The sequence below is a fragment of the Schistocerca cancellata genome, chromosome 11, assembly GCF_023864275.1.
Source record: "Schistocerca cancellata isolate TAMUIC-IGC-003103 chromosome 11, iqSchCanc2.1, whole genome shotgun sequence".
NCBI classification, from domain to species: domain Eukaryota; kingdom Metazoa; phylum Arthropoda; class Insecta; order Orthoptera; family Acrididae; genus Schistocerca; species Schistocerca cancellata.
Window position 1 is genome coordinate 93,525,206 of NC_064636.1, and position 25,133 is coordinate 93,550,338.

At 41.8% G+C, this 25,133-nt stretch overlaps 1 protein-coding gene across 1 annotated transcript in view; it reads right to left on the minus strand.

Moving 5' to 3' along the window:
- The window catches only part of LOC126108653 (ankyrin-3-like), a 112,743-nt gene that overhangs the window by 16,151 nt on the left and 71,459 nt on the right, over positions 1-25,133 (minus strand). The window contains exon 4 of the mRNA XM_049913966.1: positions 4,464-4,613. Within this exon, the coding sequence (XP_049769923.1) occupies positions 4,464-4,613 (150 nt within the window). The remainder of the gene's footprint in view (positions 1-4,463; positions 4,614-25,133) is intronic.

The window sequence follows — 25,133 nt, forward strand, 5'->3', positions numbered from 1 at the left end:
TACAGTAGAAAAAGAATGGGTAGCTCTGAGGGATGAAGTAGTGAAGGCAGCAGACGATCAAGTAGGTAAAAAGACGAGGGCTAATAGAAATCCTTGGGTAACAGAAGAAATATTGAATTTAATTGATGAAAGGAGAAAATATAAAAATGCAGTAAATGAAGCAGGCAAAAAGGAATAAAAACGTCTCAAAAATGAGATCGACAGGAAGTGCAAAATGGCTAAGCAGGGATGGCTAGAGGACAAATGTAAGGATGTAGAGGCTTATCTCACTAGGGGTAAGATAGATACTGCCTACAGGAAAATTAAAGAGACGTTTGGAGATAAGAGAACCACTTGTATGAATATCAAGAGCTCAGATGGAAACCCAGTTCTAAGCAAAGAAGGGAAAGCAGAAAGGTGGAAGGAGTATATAGAGGGTTTATACAAGGGCGATGTACTTGAGGACAATATTATGGAAATGGAAGAGGATGTAGATGAAGACGAAATGGGAGATAAGATACTGCGTGAAGAGTTTGACAGAGCACTGAAAGACCTGAGTCAAAACAAGGCCCCGAGAATAGATAACATTCCATTAGAACTACTGATGGCCTTGGGAGAGCCAGTCATGACAAAACTCTACCATCTGGTGAGCAAGATGTATGAGACAGGCGAAATACCCTCAGACTTCAAGAAGAATATAATAATTCCAATCCCAAAGAAAGCAGGTGTTGACAGATGTGAAAATTACCGAACTATCAGTTTAATAAGTCACAGCTGCAAAATACTTACGCGAATTCTTTACAGACGAATGGAAAAACTGGTAGAAGCGGACCTCGGGGAAGATCAGTTTGGATTCCGTAGAAATGTTGGAACACGTGAGGCAATACTAACCTTACGTCTTATCTTAGAAGAAAGAGTAAGAAAAGGCAAACCTACGTTTCTAGCATTTGTAGACTTAGAGAAAGCTTTTGACAATGTTGACTGGAATACTCTCTTTCAAATTCTGAAGGTGGCAGGGGTAAAATACAGGGAGCGAAAGGCTATTTACAATTTGTACAGAAACCAGATGGCAGTTATAAGAGTCGAGGGGCATGAAAGGGAAGCAGTGGTTGGGAAAGGAGTGAGACAGGGTTGTAGCCTGTCCCCGATGTTATTCAATCTGTATATTGAGCAAGCAGAAGGAAACAAAAGAAAAATTCGGAGTAGGTATTAAAATTCATGGAGAAGAAGTAAAAACTTTGAGGTTCGACGATGACATTGTAATTCTGTCAGAGACAGCAAAGGACTTGCAAGAGCAGTTGAACGGAATGAACAGTGTCTTGAAAGGAGGATATAAGATGAACAGCAACACAAGCAAAACAAGGACAATGGAATGTAGTCAAATTAAATCGGGTGATGCTGAGGGAATTAGGTTAGGAAATGAGACACTTAAAGTAGTAAAGGAGTTTTGCTATTTGGGGAGTAAAATAACTGATGATGGTCGAAGTAGAGAGGATATAAAAGGTAGACTGGCAATGGCAAGGAAAGCGTTTCTGAAGAAGAGAAATTTGTTAACATCGAGTATAGATTTAAGTGTCAGGAAGTCGTTTCTGAAAGTATTTGTATGGAGTGTAGCCATGTATGGAAGTGAAACATGGACGGTAACTAGTTTGGACAAGAAGAGAATAGAAGCTTTCGAAATGTGGTGCTACAGAAGAATGCTGAAGATAAGGTGGGTAGATCACGTAACTAATGAGGAGGTATTGAATAGGATTGGGGAGAAGAGAAGTTTGTGGCACAACTTGACTAGAAGAAGGGATCGGTTGGTAAGACATGTTTTGAGGCATCAAGGGATCACAAAATTAGCAGTGGAGGGCAGCGTGGAGGGTAAAAATCGTAGAAGGAGACCAAGAGATGAATACACTAAGCAGATTCAGAAGGATGTAGGTTGCAGTAGGTACTGGGAAATGAAGATGCTTGCACAGGATAGAGTAGCATGGAGAGCTGCATCAAACCAGTCTCAGGACTGAAGACCACAACAACAACAACATCTGATAGGGTTTCTATTTCACAAAGCGACAGTAAAACATCGGTGACTACCACTATAGATCAATGATTTCAAAGAAGAAATGTGAAGTGATGACGAATTTACGCTGAAACTGGTCTGCGATGAATAAAAAGAACTGTCACTTCGCCTGTAAAACTCCCTGATCTACAGAAGGTTTTACAGCTGTCGATATACGGCTACTGTGTCCATCTCCACTCAACCATGCCCACACAATAGGATTGACCTGATTTTTATTGATCCAAAATGGCCGCCTTTATCACTTGGACACTGACAGGTCCGACTTTCACTTTCGTAGAAGCTCATGTTGCCACGAATGATTTTCAAAAACTCCCAATAGACGTTGTCACATACGTCTCTCGTAGTAGGATAAGCCACGGATCTCAGCTCATTTAACTCCCCCAGCTACGGTGTTACAACACACTCTGTGAGAGAATTTGTCATTATGCCGTTGGGAGAATAATCGTGGAAATGAAAGTGAAGGGTTCTTCCCTACATGGCTAATTCATGAGATAGGAAACCATGTACGTATACGTCTACGAGATTACTCTGCTATTCACAATAAAGCGCCTGGCGGAGGGTTCAATGAAACACCATCAAGCTGTGTCTCTACCGTTCCGCTCTTAAACGACGCGCGGGAACAATGAATACTTAAATTTTTCTGTGCAAAATCTCTTATTTTATCGTGATGATTATTTCTCCCTATTTAGGTCGGTGCCAACAGAATGTTTTCGCAATCGGAGGAAGGAAACTGGTAGTTGAATTTAATGATAAGATCCCGTCGCAATGAAAAACGCGTTTGTTTTAATGATTGTCAATCCAATTCACGTATCATGTCCGTGGCACTATCTCCACTACTTCGCGGTAATAAAAAATGAGCTGCGCTTCTTTAAACTTTTTCGATGTCATCCGTCAGTCCCACCTGATACGGATCCGATACCGCACAGCAGTACTCCAAAATAGGATGGACAAGAGTGGTGTAAGCAGCCTCTTTAGCAGACCTGTTCCACCTTTTAAGTGTTCTGCCAATGATTCGCAGTCTTTCGTTTGCTCTAGCCACAACAATATCTACGTGATCGGTCCAGTGTAGGTCATTTGTAATTGTAATCCCTAAGTATTTAATTGAATTTACAGCCTTCAGGTTCGTGACGCTTATCACGTAATCGAAATTTTGTGGATTTCTTTTAGTCCTCGTGTGAATAACTTCATACTTTTCTTTGTTCAGGGTCAATTGCCACAAATATAAACCAGGAACGATAGAGGGCCTGTAACAATTCCTTGGGGAACGCCGGATATTACATCTGTTTTACTCGATGTCTTTCTGACAGTAAATCACGAATCCAGTCGCACAACTGAGGCAATATTCAATAGGCACGCAGTTTAGCTAGGAGACGCTTTTGAGGAAATGTGTCGAAAGGCTTCTGTAAATCTAAAAATATGTAATCATTTTGACATCCCCTGTCGATAGCACTCATGACTTCACAAGTATAAAGACCTAGTTATGCTCCACATGAACGATATTTTTTAAGCCCTTGATGATAATGTGTCAATAAATCGCTTTCTTCGAGGTAATTCATGATGTTCAGACACAGCATATGTTCCAAAACCCTACTGTAAATTGACGTTAGTGCTATGAACCAGTAATTCAGCGGATTACTCCTATTTCCCTGTTTGAGTATTGGTGTGACAAGAGCAATTTTCCAGTCTTTAGGTGCGGATATTTCTGTGAGCGAGCTGATGTATATAATTGCTAAATATGGAAGTTTTATGACAGCATATTCTGAAATAAACTTGACAGATATACAATCTGGACCCCAGGCCCTGCCTTTACTAAATGATTTAAGCTACTTTGCTGCACCGAGGATATCTGCTTCTATGTTTCTCACTTTGAAGTTATTCTTGATAGGAATTCAGGAATATTTATTTCTTCTTATTTGGTCAAGGCGTTTCGGAAAACTATGTATAATAACTCTGCTTTAGTGGCACTGTCACCAGTGACTTCACCATTTTTATTACACAGTGAAGGTTATTGACTGCTTATTTCCACTAGTGTGCTTAATGTATTACCAGAACATCGTAGGGCTTTCTGCGAGATTACTAGACAAAGTTTTCGCTGAAAACTGAAATTGCTCCCAACACACCAGCACAGTCGTTATTTTTGGGGAATTATTTAGTATTATCTTACGCAAGTCAGCTGTGTTAGGAACTGAAAACGAGTCATGCAACAAACCTGTAGAAGGGTGTATAGATCCCCTTATATCCTTTCCTCGTCGAACGTCACAATTAATGAAAGGAAAAACTTTATACGAGACCTACAACTTCTGCTTCGTCAAATACGTAAAATAGCCATATTCGATTTCTTGACTTTATCACTTGGCTAACTGCCCAACATGTCGCACTGTGATTGTGGACAGTCTACACGTAAAGTGACTGAACTCACCGCAGGCGAGAGACGGCGGCGTCATCAGGCTCTGGAGTCGTCTGGGGAGAGGTGGGGCGCGCAGCTGTGGCTGGGCTCCAGCCGTCGTCGCTGTGGCCACTGTGCGGCTGCGAGGAGGGGCCGGTCCTGCCCTCTCCAGCGCTTGGCGTGCTGCACAGAAGGAACACTGCTTCGAGAAGGGTTTTCACATCGAGTCCACAGTGGTCAGATTACCGCAGACGGTACAGCTGAGGTACTGTCCACACACAGATAATAGAACACACACTGCCAACGACAGTAGTGGCCCACGTAAGACGAATGACAGCATTAAGGTAATCATACATCTTCCTTCTCCTCATTTTCTCATACCTGTAGCCTAGAATATTACACAATATTTGGTACAAAATAAATATAAGATGTGTACAAAGCTCAGCAACTGTGCTTACAACACCCATTGGTCAACATAATTTCAATAGACAACAGCATAAATCACAAAGAAATTTGAATGACAGTAACCCTTAAATGCACTTAATGTGGTACTACCGTCATGAGATGGTGTTTGTAGCTCGTATGTTAAGGGGGTTGGACGTCAAACGGACCGACTTGGAGCAGAAGAGGCACCACAAGATACTAAATTCTACTGTCTATATTTTTACAAATAAATTCATAGAATTTTGGTCAGCATGACCAGGATTCACAAGCATAGCAGTGGAAGTTCAAAAACATAACGAAATAAATTTTTTTTACATGTGAAATTTTATAATTTTTTCACTTACTATAGGTACACTTTTCTTCATAAGTAAGAGAGATTCTTCGATGAATTTTGCACAGCATACAATCCATACATAAAGGTGTATGAAATTCTAGAATTTATTTAATTTTCAAGATAATGAATGACCTGTTACATTTTGAACTTCATGTTTAGAAAAAACTCAAATTTTATAGTTAATTATCTCAAACTTTACCACAGTTTTTAGTAGAGATGGAAAATTCTAGAGTTTTGCATTAAGGAGTTTGTGTTTAATAAGGATACCAAGTTGGAAAAGGAATGGCATATTTATTTTGGGTGTTACATGTATCTGAGAATAGAAATTTGTGTTTTGCAGAAAATGGCCATTAAAGTTTCTGGCTGCATTTGGCATCTTTTAGAACTGTCCAGCACCACAAATAGGTTTTTTTCCATTTTGTAAATCTGTTTTCGTCTTTTCCACATTCCTATGATTCACTCTTTCCGAATTTATCACTTCCAAAACTGATTTATGTGCTTTCACTGCACGCTCTCTGTTTATTGCATATAAAGCTTTGATGCAGTTCACTTTGCTCTTGATTCCCATTTTCTCTAAAATACATATCCGGCTTTACACTCTATCATTAAAACATGTAACTGCATCATAAACACCAACAGCAAGTACATCTCTTCCACACAAAAATTGGTTTTTGGCAATCTTTTCCATGCACATTCATTAAAGCTTTCATTGGCGTTTGAGTGCCGCCATCAAGACATTTCTTCTATGTCAATAGTCCCTTATTACACGTATGACCATCTCTGGCGCTAATATAAACATTAGAATTCAACACAGCGAAATACACGTATGTATGACAGCAGATGTCTGTGGTAAGGGGTGTAGCGCTTAATCTTGGTACCTGCAGTACCTAATAGCGTGCCTTATAATCACTGAAATATATATGTTTTATACATCAAACTTTTCAGAAAGATGTACTCTACAAAACAGACATATTTTCGAAAAGTCGATTTTTTTTTAATTTTTGACTTCCTACCCGCTTAGGAGACAGGAATCCGACTATAGGGGGAATAAATTGGAGATAGGTATCTAAAAATCTCTTTGGGTTCTCTCGTCTCTGTTGTCTGTCAGAATGATGCGAAAATAAACCCAGAACACGAAGAAATGGGATATAAATCAAGAAGGGGATGAATTATGCCAGTGATATGATGTTGTGCAAGGTTGTTAGTTTGTGGGATGTCGCTTCAGAACATTATTGATGGCCCAAAACAACACAGGGACCGCAACGCTCTCGTGACGCGACAGCACATGGGGAATGGCTCCAGTTCCGCCCTGGGGCCACGACGACGACAGCCTAAGCCGCCAGCCGCCCCAGGCAACGCGTCGCCCCCTGGGTGAACGGCAGACAGCCTGGCGGCTGCATCGGGGGTCACCACTGGGTGAGGCGAATGCCGCGCCGAAAACTGGGGTCGACCTCAATGTCTGTGTACAGCGAGAGAAACACGAAAGCGCCGAACTGCTCCTTTGCCAAGCAGACTACCGTCACAAGGGACGTCATTTCCGTCTCGCCGCTCGCTACTCGCCATCAAAGACAACTGAGGCGTAAGGTATTTATGGTATAATGACAAAGTTGATCTATGAGTACTAGAAGTAGACGTATAACATGTAGGGATTAATTCTTATCACTTTACTGTTCCATCAAGTCGTTAGACTTCCACGAGTCTTAGACAGAGTGCTCGCACGCCATTGCCGAGTAATAGCTGCACTGCGAGTTTTTTTCTGTATGTTGGTATTTTAATGCCTCGCAAGGAGGTGACAAAATAGCCAAATACAGTATGTCTACAAGGCATAATGTCGTTGATAAATGTTGCATAATATGAAACGAATGAGGTACGATAGAAAACAGTTACCGAATTTTCAGATGTTTAAGTGAATATCGCCCACTCATGGGGAATAGAAAGAAACGCTTGTTGCTTACTTTCACGTTCCTTGCATAAAATTGCACGATAGATCGTCATGTTGTCGAATGAGTCATTTTAGATGCAAATTGCCAGTTAATTTATACGTCTGATAATATTCTTCTCGGGTATGCAGCCGGATCATGACGTCTTCAAGACACAATATTTCCGCGGTCCAACTGGCCGCCATCATCAGGTGAGAGCGCTGGTGCACAATCTCGCCGGAACTGACTTCCCAGCGCAAGCGGCAGCCCATATATAGGCCGCAGAAGATCCACAACGCGTGCGCGAGAAGGTGCCGTAGCTGCCCTCTAGTGCAGTAAACATGCCGCGCCGCCAGTGGTGGAAAGAGGCCAAATCGAGATATCGCTGTCAAAAATAAAACAAATTTTAAAAAATTCTATTCCGACGAATGAGACGCAGACCGTTGTTTTTTAATGTCAGATAACACCAGGTCCCAAGTCCTACTTAAAAGATAACCCTTGTCTCTATTAATAAGATTGTCAGATAAACGAATCTCTATGGATTCTTTTAAAACACAGTCCCAAATGCGAGATGCAGGGGCAACCATTTGTGTCGCATCATATTGCATTCTGTGTCCCTCGGCGAGACAGTGCTTCGCCACTGCGGATTCCTCGGGTTGAAGCAGCCGTGTGTGCCGCTGATGCTCGACACATCGGTCCTGAATGGTCCGGATCGTCTGACCAATGTAAGCCTTCTCACAGTGGCAAGGGATCTTATACACACCGGGCTTCCTCAAACCCAAGTCATCCTTAACAGAGCCAAGAAACGCTCTAAGCTTGGCCGGCGGACGAAAAATACTTTTGATCTGATATCTTTTTAGAATTCTTCCTATCTTCGAGGAAATGCTCCCAGCAAAAGGCAGAAAAGCCACCGATTTGCAGGTATCTTCTGGTGATTCAGGCGATGGCCCAAACTGGAAAGCACGACGGATCTGTTTATCTGTATAGCCATTCTGCTTGAACACAATCTTAAGGTGGTCCAATTCTTGCGTCAAGCTTTCTCCATCTGAAATGGCATAAGCTCTTCTCGCCAACGTTCGCAGGACCCCCGTACGCTGGAACGACGCGCACGCGTTGTGGGTCTTCTGCGGCCTATATATGGGCTGCCGCTTGCGCTGGGAAGTCAGTTCCGGCGAGATTGTGCACCAGCGCTCTCACCTGATGATGGCGGCCAGTTGGACAGCGGAAATATTGTGTCTTGAAGACGTCATGATCCGGCTGCATACCCGAGAAGAATATTATCAATTATTACGCCGGGAAAGCCTTCGTAGTCACAATTTATACGTCTATTTGTACTCTAAACATCACCATAAAATTACTATCCTTTTTTCCCAAAATGGTAACAAGAAACACAGATTGAGTTATCAGTTCCCACCCATACCTTTTTACACATTACAAACATAGAAAGTCTTCTACAGAGTAGAAGGAGTTCTCAAGCAGAAAGTTTTTCAATTTATTTCCAAATTTTACCATACTGTCTGTTAGACATTTTATATCACAGGGTAAGTGGTCAAAAGTTTTTGTTCAAACCTTAATGGTAACCTAAAGAAAACCGCAATGTTCTGTAATGAATGTAATTTTTTCTTCTATTATTGTAATCATGTACCTCATGGTTCCTTTTGAACTGTAGTAGATTGTTTACAACAAGCTTCATGAGGGAATAACTATACTGTGAAACGGTAGTCAGTAGGCCCAACTCCTTAATCATATGGCTACAAGACGATCGCGCTTGAGCGCCACATATTATTGTTACAACTCGTTTTTGGGCAATGAAGACCTTCTTTCTTAAAGATGAATTACCCCAGAGCATTATTCCATATGACATTACTGAATAAAAAGAAGCAAAATATGTCAACTTACTGATTTATCTCCTTTCAAAATTTGCTATGATTCTAAGTGAAAATGTAGCGAAACTTAATTATTTTACGAGTTCCCAAATTTATGTTTTTCCAATTAAAATTCTCATCAATATGAACACCTAAGAATTTTAAAAGTTTTCACCTTATGTATTACTTCACCACCATGTGTTACACTTATCACTGATGCAGTACCCCCAGAGGTGCAGAACTGTTTATAATGTGTCTTTGTGAAATTCAGGGTGAGACAATTTGCAGAAAACCAAACAATGATACTTTTGAGAACTTTGTTTACCATTTCTTCCAGTTCTGTATTAATACTGTGAGTGATAACAATACTGTTGTCATCTGCAAAAAGAACTAATTCTGCTTGTTGTACATTAGATGGTAGATTATTAACATATATGAGAAACAGAAGAGCCGGCCGCGGTGGTCTAGCGGTTCTAGGCGCTCAGTCCGGAACCACGCGACTGCTACGGTCGCAGGTTCGAATCCTGCCTCGGGCATGGATGTGTGTGATGTCCTTAGGTTAGTTAGGTTTAAGTAGTTCTAAGTTCTAGGGGACTGATGACCAGAGAAGTTAAGTCCCATAGTGCTCAGAGCCATTTGAACCATTTTTTTGAGAAACAGAAATAGACCTAAGATTGAGCCTTGGGGAACCCCATATGTGATTTCCACCCTGTCATAATTATGTCCCTGAATTCTGTTGGTTGAGTTACTACTAAATACAGCTTTTTGCAACCTTTTGGTTGGATGTGATAAGATGCATTGGTTGACTACACCATCAACCCTACAAAATTTATCTAGCAGTATATTATTATTTTCACCATCAAATGCCTTGGATAGGTCATAGAAAATACCCACCAGTGCTGTTTTGTTATTTAATGCTTGTACTATCTGGTGTGTGAACATTTAAATGGCATTCTCAGTAGAGCACCTCTTCTGAAAGGCAAACTGTGATTTGTTGACAATATTATTGTTGCCAAGGTGTGATAATCTTCTAAAATACATCACCTTCTCAAAAATGTAGGTAAATGGTAGAAGCAGTGAAACAGGTCGGTAGTTGCTGATGTCTCTCTTATCTGTGAAATAAAAGGTGTCACATTCAAATTCAAAGCTGAACACTATTCAGTCTATGAATCCAAAGAAGAGTGAAGAGACCGATTGAAACAAGTATACTGTTACAAGTCACTGTTTCAGAATTAATAATGCGATGCGTGACAGATAAATTGAAGCATACCGAAAAAGCGGTGAGATGTCATTCTGGCTTCTTACACAAACACGCCATCAGCTGCAGTGTAACTGATCAGGGTTTCAAATCTCCATGACAGGTAGACCGGACACCACAGCACGTTTATATAATGCCCGTGAACAGTGTCAGATGTTGCGTGATACTTGTGAAGGATACAGAGACACTTTCTATGCATACGTTATCTGCAACTGACATAATTTGGAAGCTGTTCCACTCTTGATCTCCAGTTGCGTGGCTGGTCTAATTGTGCAGCAATAAGATTTTGGGGCATTTAGATGTTACAATGTAGCAGTGTTGAGTTGCACATGACTACGAGGGCAGGCATTATCGTTGTCAAGGTTACAGTCTGTCAAGTCTGGTCAAGACAAGGGAAGAATGCCATATTGCATACTGGGCTCACAGTGACCCCTTTACAACTATTCCTACCATCTGAGACCAAATAATGGTTTTTTTATCAGCAATGTGTTATCCTGCACTTTGGTTCAGAGATTCATTTATTAGTTTATTTATTTATTTATGTCATTTTCTCAATACCCTCTCGGGTGGAACAGCGATCATGGCAATTTATAAATAACAGACTCATTAGCCAGAACATTATGATCACCTGCCTATCATCGATTAAACGTGTACTGGCAATAGCAGCGTCACTTCACGAGGAATGACTGCCAGTCAGACGCACGCACAGTCGATGTAGGATCAGCAAATGTGCTGTCCATCTGTAGATGGGGAAGGTATGCTATACGTCTCAGTTTGAAGGAGGGAATTTTATGATGACCTGAACTCTCATCACGAGCATTTCGGAATGCACGATTTGTTGAGTGTTCGAGGAGCGCTGTGGTGAGTGCCTTCGACATGTGGCGAAACCAAGGTGAAACTATGTCCAGACGTCATGGGGTTGGGTGGCCAGCCCTCATTACATTCTCGAATGTTGTAGGCCGGGCAGACTGGTAGACCGCGACAGATGGTGCAGGCTACAAGTGTGTCTGAACACACAGTGCCTTCAAGACTCCTAACAGTGTGCCTCTGCAGCTGACAACCCATAAATTTGCCAATGTTAACACCATGACATCAGCAACTATGGCTGAAATGGGCACATTAGCATCTCCTGGGCACCTATGCTGTGGGACAGAGAGAAACTGGCGCTGGTTCCACCTTGACATTCATAGGTCCAGTAGAGATTGTTCAAGGCACCATGATGGCCAACAAGTAATATACACTTGTTTCAGACCACATACTCCTCTTCATGAGGATCATGTTTCACGATGGCAGTGGCGTTTTTCAACAAGGTAATGCACCATATCACAAGGAATGGAAGTGATGGAGTATTTCGAGGATGAGTGTTTTAGTCCTTAGTAGGAGTTTTCATTTAGTCTACTGGTTACTGGTTTTGGTACACAGTACCACCTCAGGTCATCCTCTGCCATTCTCTCGGGAAACTACTAGGTACCTCAAATATGTCAAGCTTGTTTTTCTCTTATTTCTTTCTTATTTTGAACATTATAATATGGTATGTCTAAAATATAAGATTTTCACTGTCCTTACTTCTGTCTACTAGTATGCTCCAACATTTATATGGATATCGATGTGGTGCTCTACATAGTGGCACTCGTTATTTCAAATCATCTTGCCTAATTTTACTATTTCATTTTACATATTGCTATTAACACTACAATGAGAACTGATACTGTAATTGCAGTAATAAACAATATAACTCTTACAACTATTGAAAGCCTCTATTAATACTACATCACCATGAATTTTCTCTAGAAGCTACAACTACTACTGTTACTACTATGTTATTACTGGCATTTGCTACTAATATTAACGCTAATACAAATACTTGTACTGCAGTTACAAAAGATAACATTATATTTACTGACTCAGACAGAAAGGTTACTAGCTTACTGCCTTGTATAGCTTTGCTCTTTCCATGTACAGTAGTCTAAGGGGGACACACATACACACGCAATTTATTAGAAGGTGGGGTCAAATAAAAGCAGCCAGAAATTAGAGTTCTATAGTACAAAGCAATACAAGAGAGGAAAGTAAATGCAGCACTAAGATGACTATATCAGCTGTTGAAAATGCTTTTGGGCCCTGGTCGGTAGGTTGCTGAAGGCGGATCGAAGGTTGGATGCTTGAACTGCTGCAGTCTCATCTGGAGTGTTCTGCTGCTGTTCTTGATGACTGTGAGGGTTGTTGTGATTGACTCTGCTCTTGAGAGCTCTCGTGCAGTGTAATAACACACTGACAGATCAGGTGACAAAGGTGGCCAGGTAGGGCCCCAACCAGGCTGACCTCTGCTAACAACTGTGAATCATGAAATTGTGTATCTGTGATCAAAGGTTCGGCTTGCTGTATGACCAGTTGCTCCATCTTCTTGGAAGTAACTGAACACCTTTCCCTCCTCCATTAATGCTGCCACAAATAGCTCCAAAATGTTGGCAATGTGATGGGCCAAAGTCAGCAGCTGATTGAAGAAGGTGAAACCAGTAATGCTGCGTGCAGACATTGCACACCAAAATCCAACCTTATGATCGTGCAAAGGTGTTTCGTGGAAGTTCTGCTGACTCTCTGCTACCCAGGACCTGTGATTCTGTTAGTTGACGTAACAACTCAGCTGAAATTAGTTTCCATCAGACATAAAGAAAAAATCCATGTCCAAGCCATTCATTGTTATCTCAGTGAATGGCCATTCACAATTGTGGAGGTGCTTAGGAACATCTGCTGGTTTTAATGCATGACCAACAGACATGCGATAGGGATATACAGGGTGGTCCATTGATAGTGATCAGGCCAAATATCTCACGAAATAATCATCAAACACTACAAAGAGAGATACTCGTCTAGCTTGAACAGGGGAAACCACATGGCGCTATGGTGGGCCCGTTAGATGGCGCTGCCATAGGTCAAACGGATATCAACTGCGTATTTTTAAATAGTAATCCACATTTTTTATTACATATTAGTGTAGTACGTAAAGAAATATCAATGTTTTAGGTGGACCACTTTTTTCGTTTTGTGATAGATGGCGCTGTAATAGTCACAAACGTACAAGTACGTGGTATCACGTAACATTCCGCCAGTGCGGACGGTATTTGCTTCATCATGCAGTACCCACCTTAAAATGGACCGTTTACGAATTGCGGAAATGGTCGATATCTTGTTGATATACGGCTATTGTGATCAAAATGCCAAATGGGCGTGTGCTATGAATGCTGCTCGGTATCCTGGACGAAATTATCCAAGTGTCTGGACCGTTCGCCGGATAGTTAGGCTACGTAATTTAAGGAAAATGTTCAGCCACATGTGAAACGTCAACCACGACCTGCAACAAATGATGATGCCCAAGTAGGTGTTTTAGCTGCTGTCGCGGCTAATCCGCAAATCAGTAGCAGACCAATTGCTCGAGAATCGGGAATCTCTAAAACGAGTACCATGCAACGCTACATCAACATCGATTGCACCCGTTTCATATTTCTGTCCACCAGGAATTGCATGGCGACGACTTTGAACGTCTTGTAGAGTTCTGCCACTGGGCACAAGAAAAAATTACGGGATGATACTACAAGATGTTTCACTGCATTACAGAATGGCGATGTACTTCCAACATTATGGATGAAAGTTCCTGGCAGATTAAAACTGTGTGCCCGACCGAGACTCGAACTCGGGACCTTTGCCTTTCGCGGGCAAGTGCTCTACCATTATGGAAACATTATGGATGTCTGGCACATACCTCGCGTACGGTTGAAGCGGTATTGAATAGCATACTTCATGACAGGTGGATTGATCGTCGAAGCACTGTCCCATGGCCCGCACGTTCACCGGATGTGACGTCCCCGGATTTCTTTCTGTGGGGAAAGTTGATGGATATTTGCTATCGTGATCCACCGACAACGCCTAACAACATGCGTCAGCGCATTGTCAATGCATGTGCAAACATTACGGAAGGCGAACTACTCGCTGTTGAGAGGAATGTCGTTACACGTATTGTCAAATGCATTGAGGTGGACGGACATCATTTTGAGCATTTATTGCATTAATGTGGTATTTACAGGTAATCATGCTGTAACAGCATGCGTTTCCAGAAATGATAAGTTCACAAAGGTATATGTATCGCATTGGAGCAACTGCAATAAAATATTTAAACGTACTTACGTTCTGTATTTTAATTTAAAAAAACTACCTGTTGCGAACTGTTCATCTAAAATTGTGAGCCATATGTCTGTGACCATTGTAGCGCTATCTACCATAAAGTGAAAAAAGTGGCCTAACTAAAACGTTCATATTGCTTTGCGTACTACTTGAATATGTAATAGAAAATGGGGGTTCCTATTTAAAAAACACGCAGTTGATATCCGTTTGACCTAAGGCAGAGCCATCTAGCGGACCAACCGTAGCGCCATCTGGTTTCCCCCTTCAAGCTAGATAAGTTTTTTTCATTTGACGCTTATTTCGTGAGATATTTGGCCCAGTCAATCAATGGACCACCCTGATTATGCAGGTCTGCGTAATCAGTGTTTCATCCTGGTCTCTTGTGACAGGTGTTGGATTGATTTGGTAGGTCTCTGGAACATTTTCTGGCGCACTACAGCAATGTTTTGTGATGTGCAGGGGAGTTTAGGCATTTTTTGTTTTTACTGGTTCAAAACAGATCCTGTTTGACATCAATTATGGATTAAGCGTTGCATGGTGCTCGTTGCTCACACTTTAACGCCACTAAATTTCGCAGAAAACAACTGACCATACCGTTTCCATGACTTCGTTCTCACATAACTTTTCACAACGAACGCCTGCTGCTCCACTGTGAGTACCATCGCCCCCTCTGCTCTGCTCCACTCACACTGGCACAGCCTGCACTACAATCTGAACTGATGTGGATCACGTGGAGTATCACATGGCTGTATGCATATATTCACGTGCAATCCTATTCATTCTCCCAGGCCACTTTCATTTGCTCCACCCTGTACTAACAGAAGTATCTAATGTCTCTCTAGGTTTGGAGCCAGATTGGCCACGCTATCATGTCCGGCAATATTCTACTGCCTCGAGACAGCATTGCAACGGATCGAAGTGTATCACTTATATTTCACTCATTTTTCAAATCTTCTTAAATATACTCGTGGTCACCTCCCTTAACACTTTTGTTATTGAACCAGCCAATCGTAGTAATGTATTGTTTTGTTCACAGTCCCTAAGACCATGAGCATGTCTTCCTCGTCCCTGCATTGGTGTCAGAGGCCACTAGCAGATGGGCTATGGAATTATTGAGCCACGTGTAGCTGTCATTACTACCAACACAGAAAAGACTTCAATTGGAGTGGTTCTGTCAATATAATGCATAGACTACTCGCATTACAGCAATGAATCACACTTTGTACTGGCCCAGATGAGCATCGTCAGGCACTATTGCGGCGACCTTGGTCGCATTCCTTCTGTTTTCTGGAGACATGCAGCAGTGTTACTTCTGGGGTCATGGTATGTGGATCCACTGGGTATGACCTCAGCTCAAGACTCATAGTGACTGAGGACACTGTCGGCACAATGGTATGCCACTGCCATCCCATGTCCCTCTTTGCTACCTCTCATGCAACAGTATTGTGACATCAACAATCAACAGGAAAATGCTCACCCACACATGGGATGTATCTCCATAAATTGTCTGCGTGATGTTGAAATACCCCCATGCCCCGAAAGACATCCAGATCTAACATGTCGGGTGTCAATCCATAGCAGTGCTAGTAACTGCGATATCAACGACGAGTTGAAACGGTTAATGCCCACTTTCCCTCAGGAGAGGATAAAATGAAGATTTACTTCCCAACAGAACCAACGCATGTGTCCAGGTAAGTGTGGCTGCAATGCCAAACTGTAAATGGGTTCATACCACTAAGTTCTGTGTAAATTTGACTCGATTTTTCAATGACTGATATAATGTCACATACTGCATCAACATGTGAAATATCATTTCGTTTCGTCAGCCCTTCCGAATACTTCAGTTCTTGTTGATGCAATGTATATTTAAACATAAACTCTACATCAAGCGATGTTCATAGTCCTACGTGGAGGTTATCTTTCCAGTCTTACATGCTTCACTTTCTCCAGACTCTACCTTTCTCTTTTGCAGCTGATAAAGTCCATAAATTTATGTTCATGTATGATACTCATATAGCAATGCACCATCAACCTACTTCCACATCCATTCCCTCCAAGATTAATTTGGGAGATATTTAATCAACAATGAAACTAGAAACTCAATCCACTACATTAAATTATACAGAAACTTTGGAAAAGAATTTTAGCCTAGGAAACAATTCCCATACTACCACACTGAATGAACATATTACAAAGAAAGATGTTGTCATCGATTCAAACAATAAGTTTAATGTTAACCATTGCCATCTCTGCTTTTTAGAAACTAAAATTCGATTTTTTCGCCATAATACTTCGCTAACGCCACCCTCCTCTAATTTGTTTAAATGTATGCTTTGACAGAACTCACAACATGCCACAGACGGAGGCTGAGTTGGGACCTGTGGTCTGCACAGCTGCGACGAGGGTCCGGCCACAGCCGCTGTGCTCACTGTGTGGCTGTATATTGGGGGTTGGTCCTGCTGTGTCCAGTGGCTGGCCCACAGTGCAGAGGTAGACTGTTCCGATACATGTATTCACACAGGGACCACAGGGCAGCTATCCATCCACAGATAATGGGACCATACAGCCAAAGGCAACAGTGGGTCGACTAATCCGCTAAGATAAATAACTTACCTAGTGAGACAATCAGTTTACACTCTGCCTCTCATGAGTTCCTCATACTAGCGGTTAAACATACCAAGTTACAATCACTCAGAAATTATATTGGCTAAACATTTAAATTTACTTCATTTGCTACTGTGTCCTTCAGATGGTGTTTGTAGGCCATATGCTACAGACTGGGCGGTAGGGAGAACATACAGTAAATATGATGACAGATACTTCTGAAATGACTGGGGAAGGAAATTCAGAGAAAAATGGAGCACAGTATTTGTCATATTACGAAGCTACTGCACTAAAAATTTAACTTCCATTAAAACCTTTATCACAGAATTGAAGCTTCGGCCAATAGATTTATTTGATTCACACTGGCCAATGAGCACTCACACGAAACAGGTGAACGTTGAATGGTACCTGACTGGGAGGCTGAACGAGTCTACGAGTATGATCAGCATAATAAGCAGACACATTAATTTTATATATATATATATATACGCCTAAGGGCTGATTACAGGTTATTTCTCACTGAAATCAAGCATTTGGTTTTGTTACTGGCTTCAGTGTAATGATTTTATCAGACTGTATTAGTATATGTCATGATACAAGAATGATTGAATATGATTGAAAACCATGAGAAATAGGTTACGTAAGGCAATGCACCAAATATATCTCAGTAAAGATTCATGAAATCATGCTTTCACATAGAAAGTAGAGAAAGTCCATTGTGCCTTCTTCAAGTTACAAGAAGATACAGGCAAATATCTGGAGACTGCAAGGTAGTCACTGAAGTGTTTGAGTGTGTGTGAGTGAGTGAGTGTGTGTGTGTGTGTGTTTGTGTGTATGTGTGTGTGTGTGTGTGTGTGTGTTTTATATTAGTGCATAATAATTTAAATATAAGTGCAATGCACAGACAAAGGAACTATGCTACATATGCCAGTTGATGGAAATTTGTATATAGTGTGATAACGAGTGCAAAAGTTGTGGCTGGTGTTTGGACGACGTGCAATTTACAAGAGGTGCTTATGAAGCAAGTTTTGTCATGGAAAAAGACAAGCATTTCCAGAGTTCTGCAAACAATGCTACATGTAGCAGCAGTGTTCAATGGCAGTAACTGTTTGGAGATACGTGTATCAAATGAGAACTGTGTTACTGAAGATGTGGCAGTTTCTACTTTTGGCACTTGTAGTTGTGTGTGTGTGTGTGTTGGTTAACGTTTGTGATTTCTCACAAAGAAACTGGGCGATGAATTTACGATTGACATAAGAAGAGAGGCTTCTTGTACATGCAGGTAATGTGGATGGATACTTGTGTGTGAACTGGATGTCATGGTAAGCAGATGAATAGGTACAATGCAGTAGTGTACATAGCTTGAGGCAATGAAGAAGTTACTGGTTAGCTCTTGTGACATTCACGCTATTTAAGTTAAGAAGTAGACTTCCCAACTTTATTTGTAAATAATTCGGATAGAATTACATATTTAAGGGGAGCCGGAGGTGCCTATGCTGCCCATATTAAAATCACTAAGTTTGAGGAACATTAATGAATAAACTACCAAATAGAAAAATTTGAATTTTTTTACATATAGAGTGGTTTAGTATTGCAGTTATGACAGAGGGATTTTGGAGTATCTTTTCTAGTTTCCTTCCAATTATTTTGTTATTAATGATCCAAATTTTTTTACAAATAATTGCTTTATAATTAAAGTGAAATGAAACTACTGCACATATTGCCAAATGGCTGTGTTACAATGTAAGTTTGACCACTAGGAGTGCTGTATAAAAATTTCATCCCTCTAGCTTGTGTGGATTTTGAGCAAATGTTCCTTATATTCGAAAAATTCTAATTTGTGGTAAATGGCTATCAAAGTTTCTCAATACATTCCTGCACTATAGAATGGATTATCAGGGTCTTCTTCTTCATCCTCCAAAAGCTTCCTCTTCTGTCTTCTTTTCTGGCCTGTTGTTCCATCCTACTTCATATGCCTTTCTCTTCTTTCTGCACCTCTTATCCTGTCTCTGTCAATATTTCTTAGTGCTCATACAGTGTTCACCCCAGCTGTAAATCCTAATGCCTTCAGAACTTCACACTGTTCCCTTGGTTGTAGGTTGGTATTGCATCACAAATGCCAAAGTGCAGTGTTTTTATGCTTACAAACACCCTTTTAGGAATCACTTTCCTAATCAAATTGTTTACACTCTCATTAGGATTCTGCGTCTTTCCGTGTAGACATTTGTGTAAAATTTCTGGCTGTGCTAAGTCATTAAAAATTGGTTTTATTGCATTTATCACAGCTGCTGGCAAACCATGTTTGTGATCATAGTCCTTTTTTGCATTATATTTGCACCAGGAATCTTTTGGGCACAGGCTGTGTTGAGGGTATTCATTGGAAGAGGCAGTATGAAGGAAGAATGCCCACACTGCTTTTCGCATGTCACTAACATTACTAGCATTTTGCCTTATACCATACCCATAGTATCTCTGTAGACGTTCAATCACCTCAGCAGTAAGCCTGCCTCTCCCTCCTATTGTCTTTCCATCACTGAGCTTACTTGAACCCAAAGTTTGTTTGAGCCTTCGAAGCCGTGCACCCATACGCTTAAGCACATGCCCAATGCATTCCAACTTTTCAACTACAAATTCATTTCCATATGGTTTCAGTTCCTCTATATTCTTGAAACCTTTGGAGTCACCATCCCCAAGGTAGTATTTGTATCTAACGTTGTATCTGGGAACTGAACGTTCAAAAATTTGTTTCACTTCATCCACTTCCATTGCTTCACTTGATCCACTGAAATTTGCTTCACAGGTTCCACTGTGCTTTCCTTTGATTTTATTTTTGCACCTACAATGTTTTGATAATATTGCAACATCTATCACTTTTGCACTAGAACCACAAGTAGCAGTTACAACCCCATTCAGGGATTTATGACCCCTCTTTTGCCAGGAACCATCTAATGCCACTACCAAATCCCTAGACCCACCGTTCATTTCTACAGATTCCTCCACTGCTTCCTTCATGGTTTTCAAAGCCACTTCTTCAACAGAGGATCCTACCAGTTCACAGTAGTACCCAAATTTGCTTGGAGGCTATGGCAAGTTCATAATACCACAAAACAGTTTACCAGCAGCAGACCCTTTTCCAATGGATCGAAGACCATACACAAGTTGAACATTCACATCAAACACTCCAGATCGTCCATTTTCACCAAGGAGACTGGCATGTAAATTATAGAAAATCACTTGATACTTGCAACATGCACAGATTATCTTCATCTCAACAGCTAAACCAAAGTGCTTTGTCATCTCTAGTCCCACTCCTACACTTGAACACATTTTGCACAGAACACTTTCTTTCTGCACAGAAGATAATAATCCAATATTCAGTACTTCGTTAATATCATCACTGTCACTAACATATTCACGAAATCTGTCACTTATACCAGTCAGCTTCTTGCTAGAAGATGTCACAGGGCTATGGCCAGCCATGTGTTGCTCAGCAGAACACACTGTTTCAGTAATTGTAGTATCGCAACTTGGTATTAGTGTTAATTTTCTTTTCTCAACGTTCTCCCTCTTCTTATATACACGGTTACTAAAACGGGGCATCGTAACCAGAACAACGCTTTACACAAGAAGTATAATACTACCAACAACAGGAGCAACACTGAACTAATTCGAAACGGTAAACAGCAAAGAGACGATGTTCCGTGCGCTTAGCGCTTCATTTGTCACAGAAAACAATGTAACCAACCCTTGCACACTCGCTGTATGCGTAACATAAGCCGCTGTATGCGTAACAGGCCGAGAAAATCCCAAGCAGTTCGCCAGGAAGCATGAGAGGGTGTTAGATGCCTTCAGCGGCCGCCCATTTCCTCTGCAGGCGTGGGGGAAAATGGTAATAACTCAACTTCTAGGGCGAGTAGAACAATAATTCAAAGTTTACATTACAGAGGAATGTTCCAATTAATTTTCGGTAGCAAAAAAAAAATCGTCATTTTTTAGGATTTGACCACCTCTGGCTCCCCTTTGGGTTAATGTGTAAATAATAGACATCTTGAAAACATGGCTATGGCGATAAGCATTTTCATTCAAACATTGATTTTCGTTTGTAATCATGGAATACACTTCTGTAACAATAAAAATAAATGAGAAATGAATTATTGAGTGTATTCTAGCCCGAACATTAGCCTTGATGACAGTTCCTACTCTCGCAGACATACGTTGAATCAGGTGCTGGCAGGTTTCTTGGGGAATGCCAGCCCATACTTCATGGAGTGGTGCACTGAGGAGACGTATCTTTGTCAGTCGGAAAGGCCTGGACGATGTTGGTGTTCCAAAACATCACAAAAAGTTCTGTAGGATTCAGGTCAGCACTCTGCGCAGGCCAGTCCATTACAGGGATGTTACTGAGGTGTAACCACTCTACCCCAGGCCGTGCATTAAGAACAGGTGTTTGATCGGGTTGAAAGATGCAATCACCACGTACGAATTGCTCTTCATCATATCCGCCTCCAAAGTTTACTGTTGGCACTACACACACTGGCAGATGACGTTCAGTAAGCATTCGCCACACCCACTCCCTGCCATCGGATGACAACATTGTGTACCGTGGTTCGTCACTCCACAAACGTTTTTCCACGGTTCAGTCGTACAATGTTTACTCTCCTTAAACCAAGCGAGACATTGTTTGCATTTACTGGCATGATGTGTGGCCTATTAGCAGCCACACGACCATGAAATCCAAGTTCTGTCACCTCCCGCCTAACTGCCATAGTACTTGCAGTGGATCGTGATACAGTTTGGAATTCCTATGTGATCATATGGATAGATGTCTGCCTATCACACATTAAGACCCTCTTCAACTGTCTGCGGTCTCTGTCAGTCAACAGACGAGGTCGGCCTGTATGCTTCTGTGCTGTACGTGTCCCTTCACGTTCCTACTTCACTATCACACCGGAGACAGTGACCTAGGGATGTGCAGGAGTATGGAAATCTCGCGTACACATATATGACACAAGTGACACCCAATCAGCTGACCACGTTCGAAGTCCATGAGTTCCGTGAAGCGCGCCATTGTGCTCTCTCACGATGTCTAATGACTACTGAGGTCACTGATATGGAGTACCTGGCAGTAGGTGGTAGCGCAATGCACCTAATATGAAAAACGTATGTTTTATGGGGAGTCCAGATACTTTTCACCACATAGTGTAGATGTTTCCCTGGTCCTGGTAAGGAGCGACAGACCTGCTCCGCTTCTTCATCTTCACTATACACAGTATAACGCCATTTATAGGTATCTCATTCCCAGAAGCAGGGGAGACAACAAACGAGAACAGAGGGTACTTTGAAGGAAGAGGTTTAGGGTGGCATGTACAGCATAGAGAACAGAGTGGGCTTTCCCTAGCTGCCAACAGCACCTGTCACTGTGGTGTCTGTCTGTGATCTGAGCAGTCCATCATTGTGTCCATCACTAGAACGGAACCTGCAGTGGCCACAGCTAATTTTCCTTTTTCTTCAAACACTTCAGGAGCTAACGTAAATAACAGCTTGTTGTACACATGCAATTCAATAGAAATGTTGACTGCAAATAAGACCTAAGTAATCCACGTAGCTATGGAAATCTTGGCTATTGCATGATTGCTAACTTATCTGCTAACAAAAGATTTGTTGAAAATGTTATTAGAATTGAACGAAAGCATTGTGAGCCATCAGAAAGTGCTATTTCTGTTTCCAGTGTCTGTGTTTATGGCTCTACTGTGCAATGGCCTTCAGACATCCATGCATGTTTGAAGAAACAGGTACTGCTGTGAGCTACAGCTGCATGAAGTACGAGAAATGTATTCACAATCGTGAATACGATGACACTCGAACTGTACAGTTTGCTGGTGATGTCAAAAGCTTGATCTCAGACCTGGACTGGAATCTGAATTTCCCAATGTACAAGTATGATCGCCGAACAACTTCGTCTATGCGAGGATGCTTCAATGACCGACCTAATACTCCACATATCACCGTGAGTTTTCATGTCTTGCTGTAGAACAATCACTGTAACTCTCACACAGGAAGAAACTTACTTATTGTTGCCACGACCTCTGCCTGGGCATATGAATACTATTTACAGTGCCTGTGTTTAAAAACCTCCTATGGCATGTCCTTTAGACAAGGATGCATGTCTGAAGGAACAGACCCTGCTGCAGTTCACAGCTGTATTTAGCATAAGAAATGTGTTTGCAGTTTAAAATACGATGAGATTCTCACTCTACAATTTTCTGGTGACATTAGAAGATTTGTGCCAGACTGGGATCCGAACCTGGATTTCCCACTTTATGCGAGCAGTGGCCTTAACAACTTCCAGGATCCAGGTTAGAGTGTCAGTATGGAAGAAATTTTACTATTTTGCCAATATATAGTGTAAACCACCTAATGCTTCCTCCAGAAATATTGCGGGTATTGAAAGTGCTATTCATCTGCTGTTTTCATACAGTGGTTGGTTGGTTGGTTGTTTGGGGAAGGAGAACAGACAGCGTGGTCATCGGTCTCATCGGATTAAGGAAGGATGGGGAAGGAAGTCGGCCGTGCCCTTTCAGAGGAACCATCCCGGCATTTGCCTGGAGTGATTTAGGAAAATCACGGAAAACCTAAATCAGGGTGGCCGGACGCGGGATTGAACCGTCGTCCTCCCGAATGCGAGTCCAGTGGCTAACCACTGCGCCACCTCGCTCGGTTTATACAGTGGATTGGAGCTCGTATTGTTAGCCAATCCATAGATTGTACTAATACCTAGGAAGTGTATTTGTTGTGCCAAGATACACTTTTCTAAATAGACCAACTCCTATTGACATTAACAAACGAAAAGTAGCGTAGATCAGAATGTCAGTGGTGTTTGTTGCAGGATCCAAGTACGAGTCGTTTACGAGATACCATATTTGAAATGTTCGACATCGGCACTTGTTTGTGGCATTCAACCTGCTTAGTTGCGAAGTACAATGTCTTTATGTTTGCTTACTTCGAGCATGTGTGTTCCTTGAGAGCATTCAGACAAGCTATTCTGTTAGTGTGTGACAATCTAACGCAGACAACGCCGGTATTTGTATGACATACATTATGTGACCAAAGGTATCTGGACACCCACAGAAACATTCGTTTTTCATATTAGGTGCATTATACTGATACCTACTGCCAGGTACTCCATATTGGCGCCCTCAGTGCACATTACACACCGTGATTCAGCAGAATGGGGCGCTCCACGGAACTGAGGGACTTCGAATGTGGTCAGGTGATTGATGTCTCACTTGTCATACGTCTGTACGCGAGATTTCTACACTCCTAAACATGCGTAGGTCCGATGTGATAGCAAGGTGGAAACGCGAAGGGACACATACAGCACAAAAGCATACAGGCCGACCTCGTCTGTCGAATGACAGAGACTGCCGACAGTTGAAGAGGGTCGTAATCTGTAATAGGCACACATCTATCCAGAACATCACACGGGAAATCGAAACTGCATCGGTATCCACTTCAAGTACAATGACATTTAGACGGGAGGTGACAAAACCAGGATTTCATGGTCGAGCGGCTGCTCTTAAGCCACACATCGCAGTGGTAAATGTCAAATGACGCCTCGCCTGGTGTAAGAAACGTAAGCATTGGACGATTGAACAGTGGAAAAACGTTGTGTGGTGTGACTAATCATGGTACACAATGTGCCAATCGGATGGCAAGGTGTGGGTATGGTGAATGCCCTGTGAACGCTCTCTGTCAGCATGTGTAGTGGCAACAGTAAAATTCGGAAGCGGTGGTTTTATGATATGGCCGTATTTGTCATGGAAGGTGCTTGCACCCCTTGTTGTTTTGCGTGGAACTATCACAGCACAGTCCTACATTCATGTTTTAAGCGCCTTCTTGTTTCCAACTGTTCAAGAGCAGTTCGGGGATGGTGATTACATCTTTCAACATGAAAGAGCATCTTTTCATAATGCATGGGCTGTGGCCGAGTGATTGCATGACAGTAACGTCTTTGTGAAGGACTGGCCCGCACAGAGTCCTGACCTGAACGCTACAGAACACATCTGGGATATATTGGAACGCCAGCTTCGTGCCAGGTCT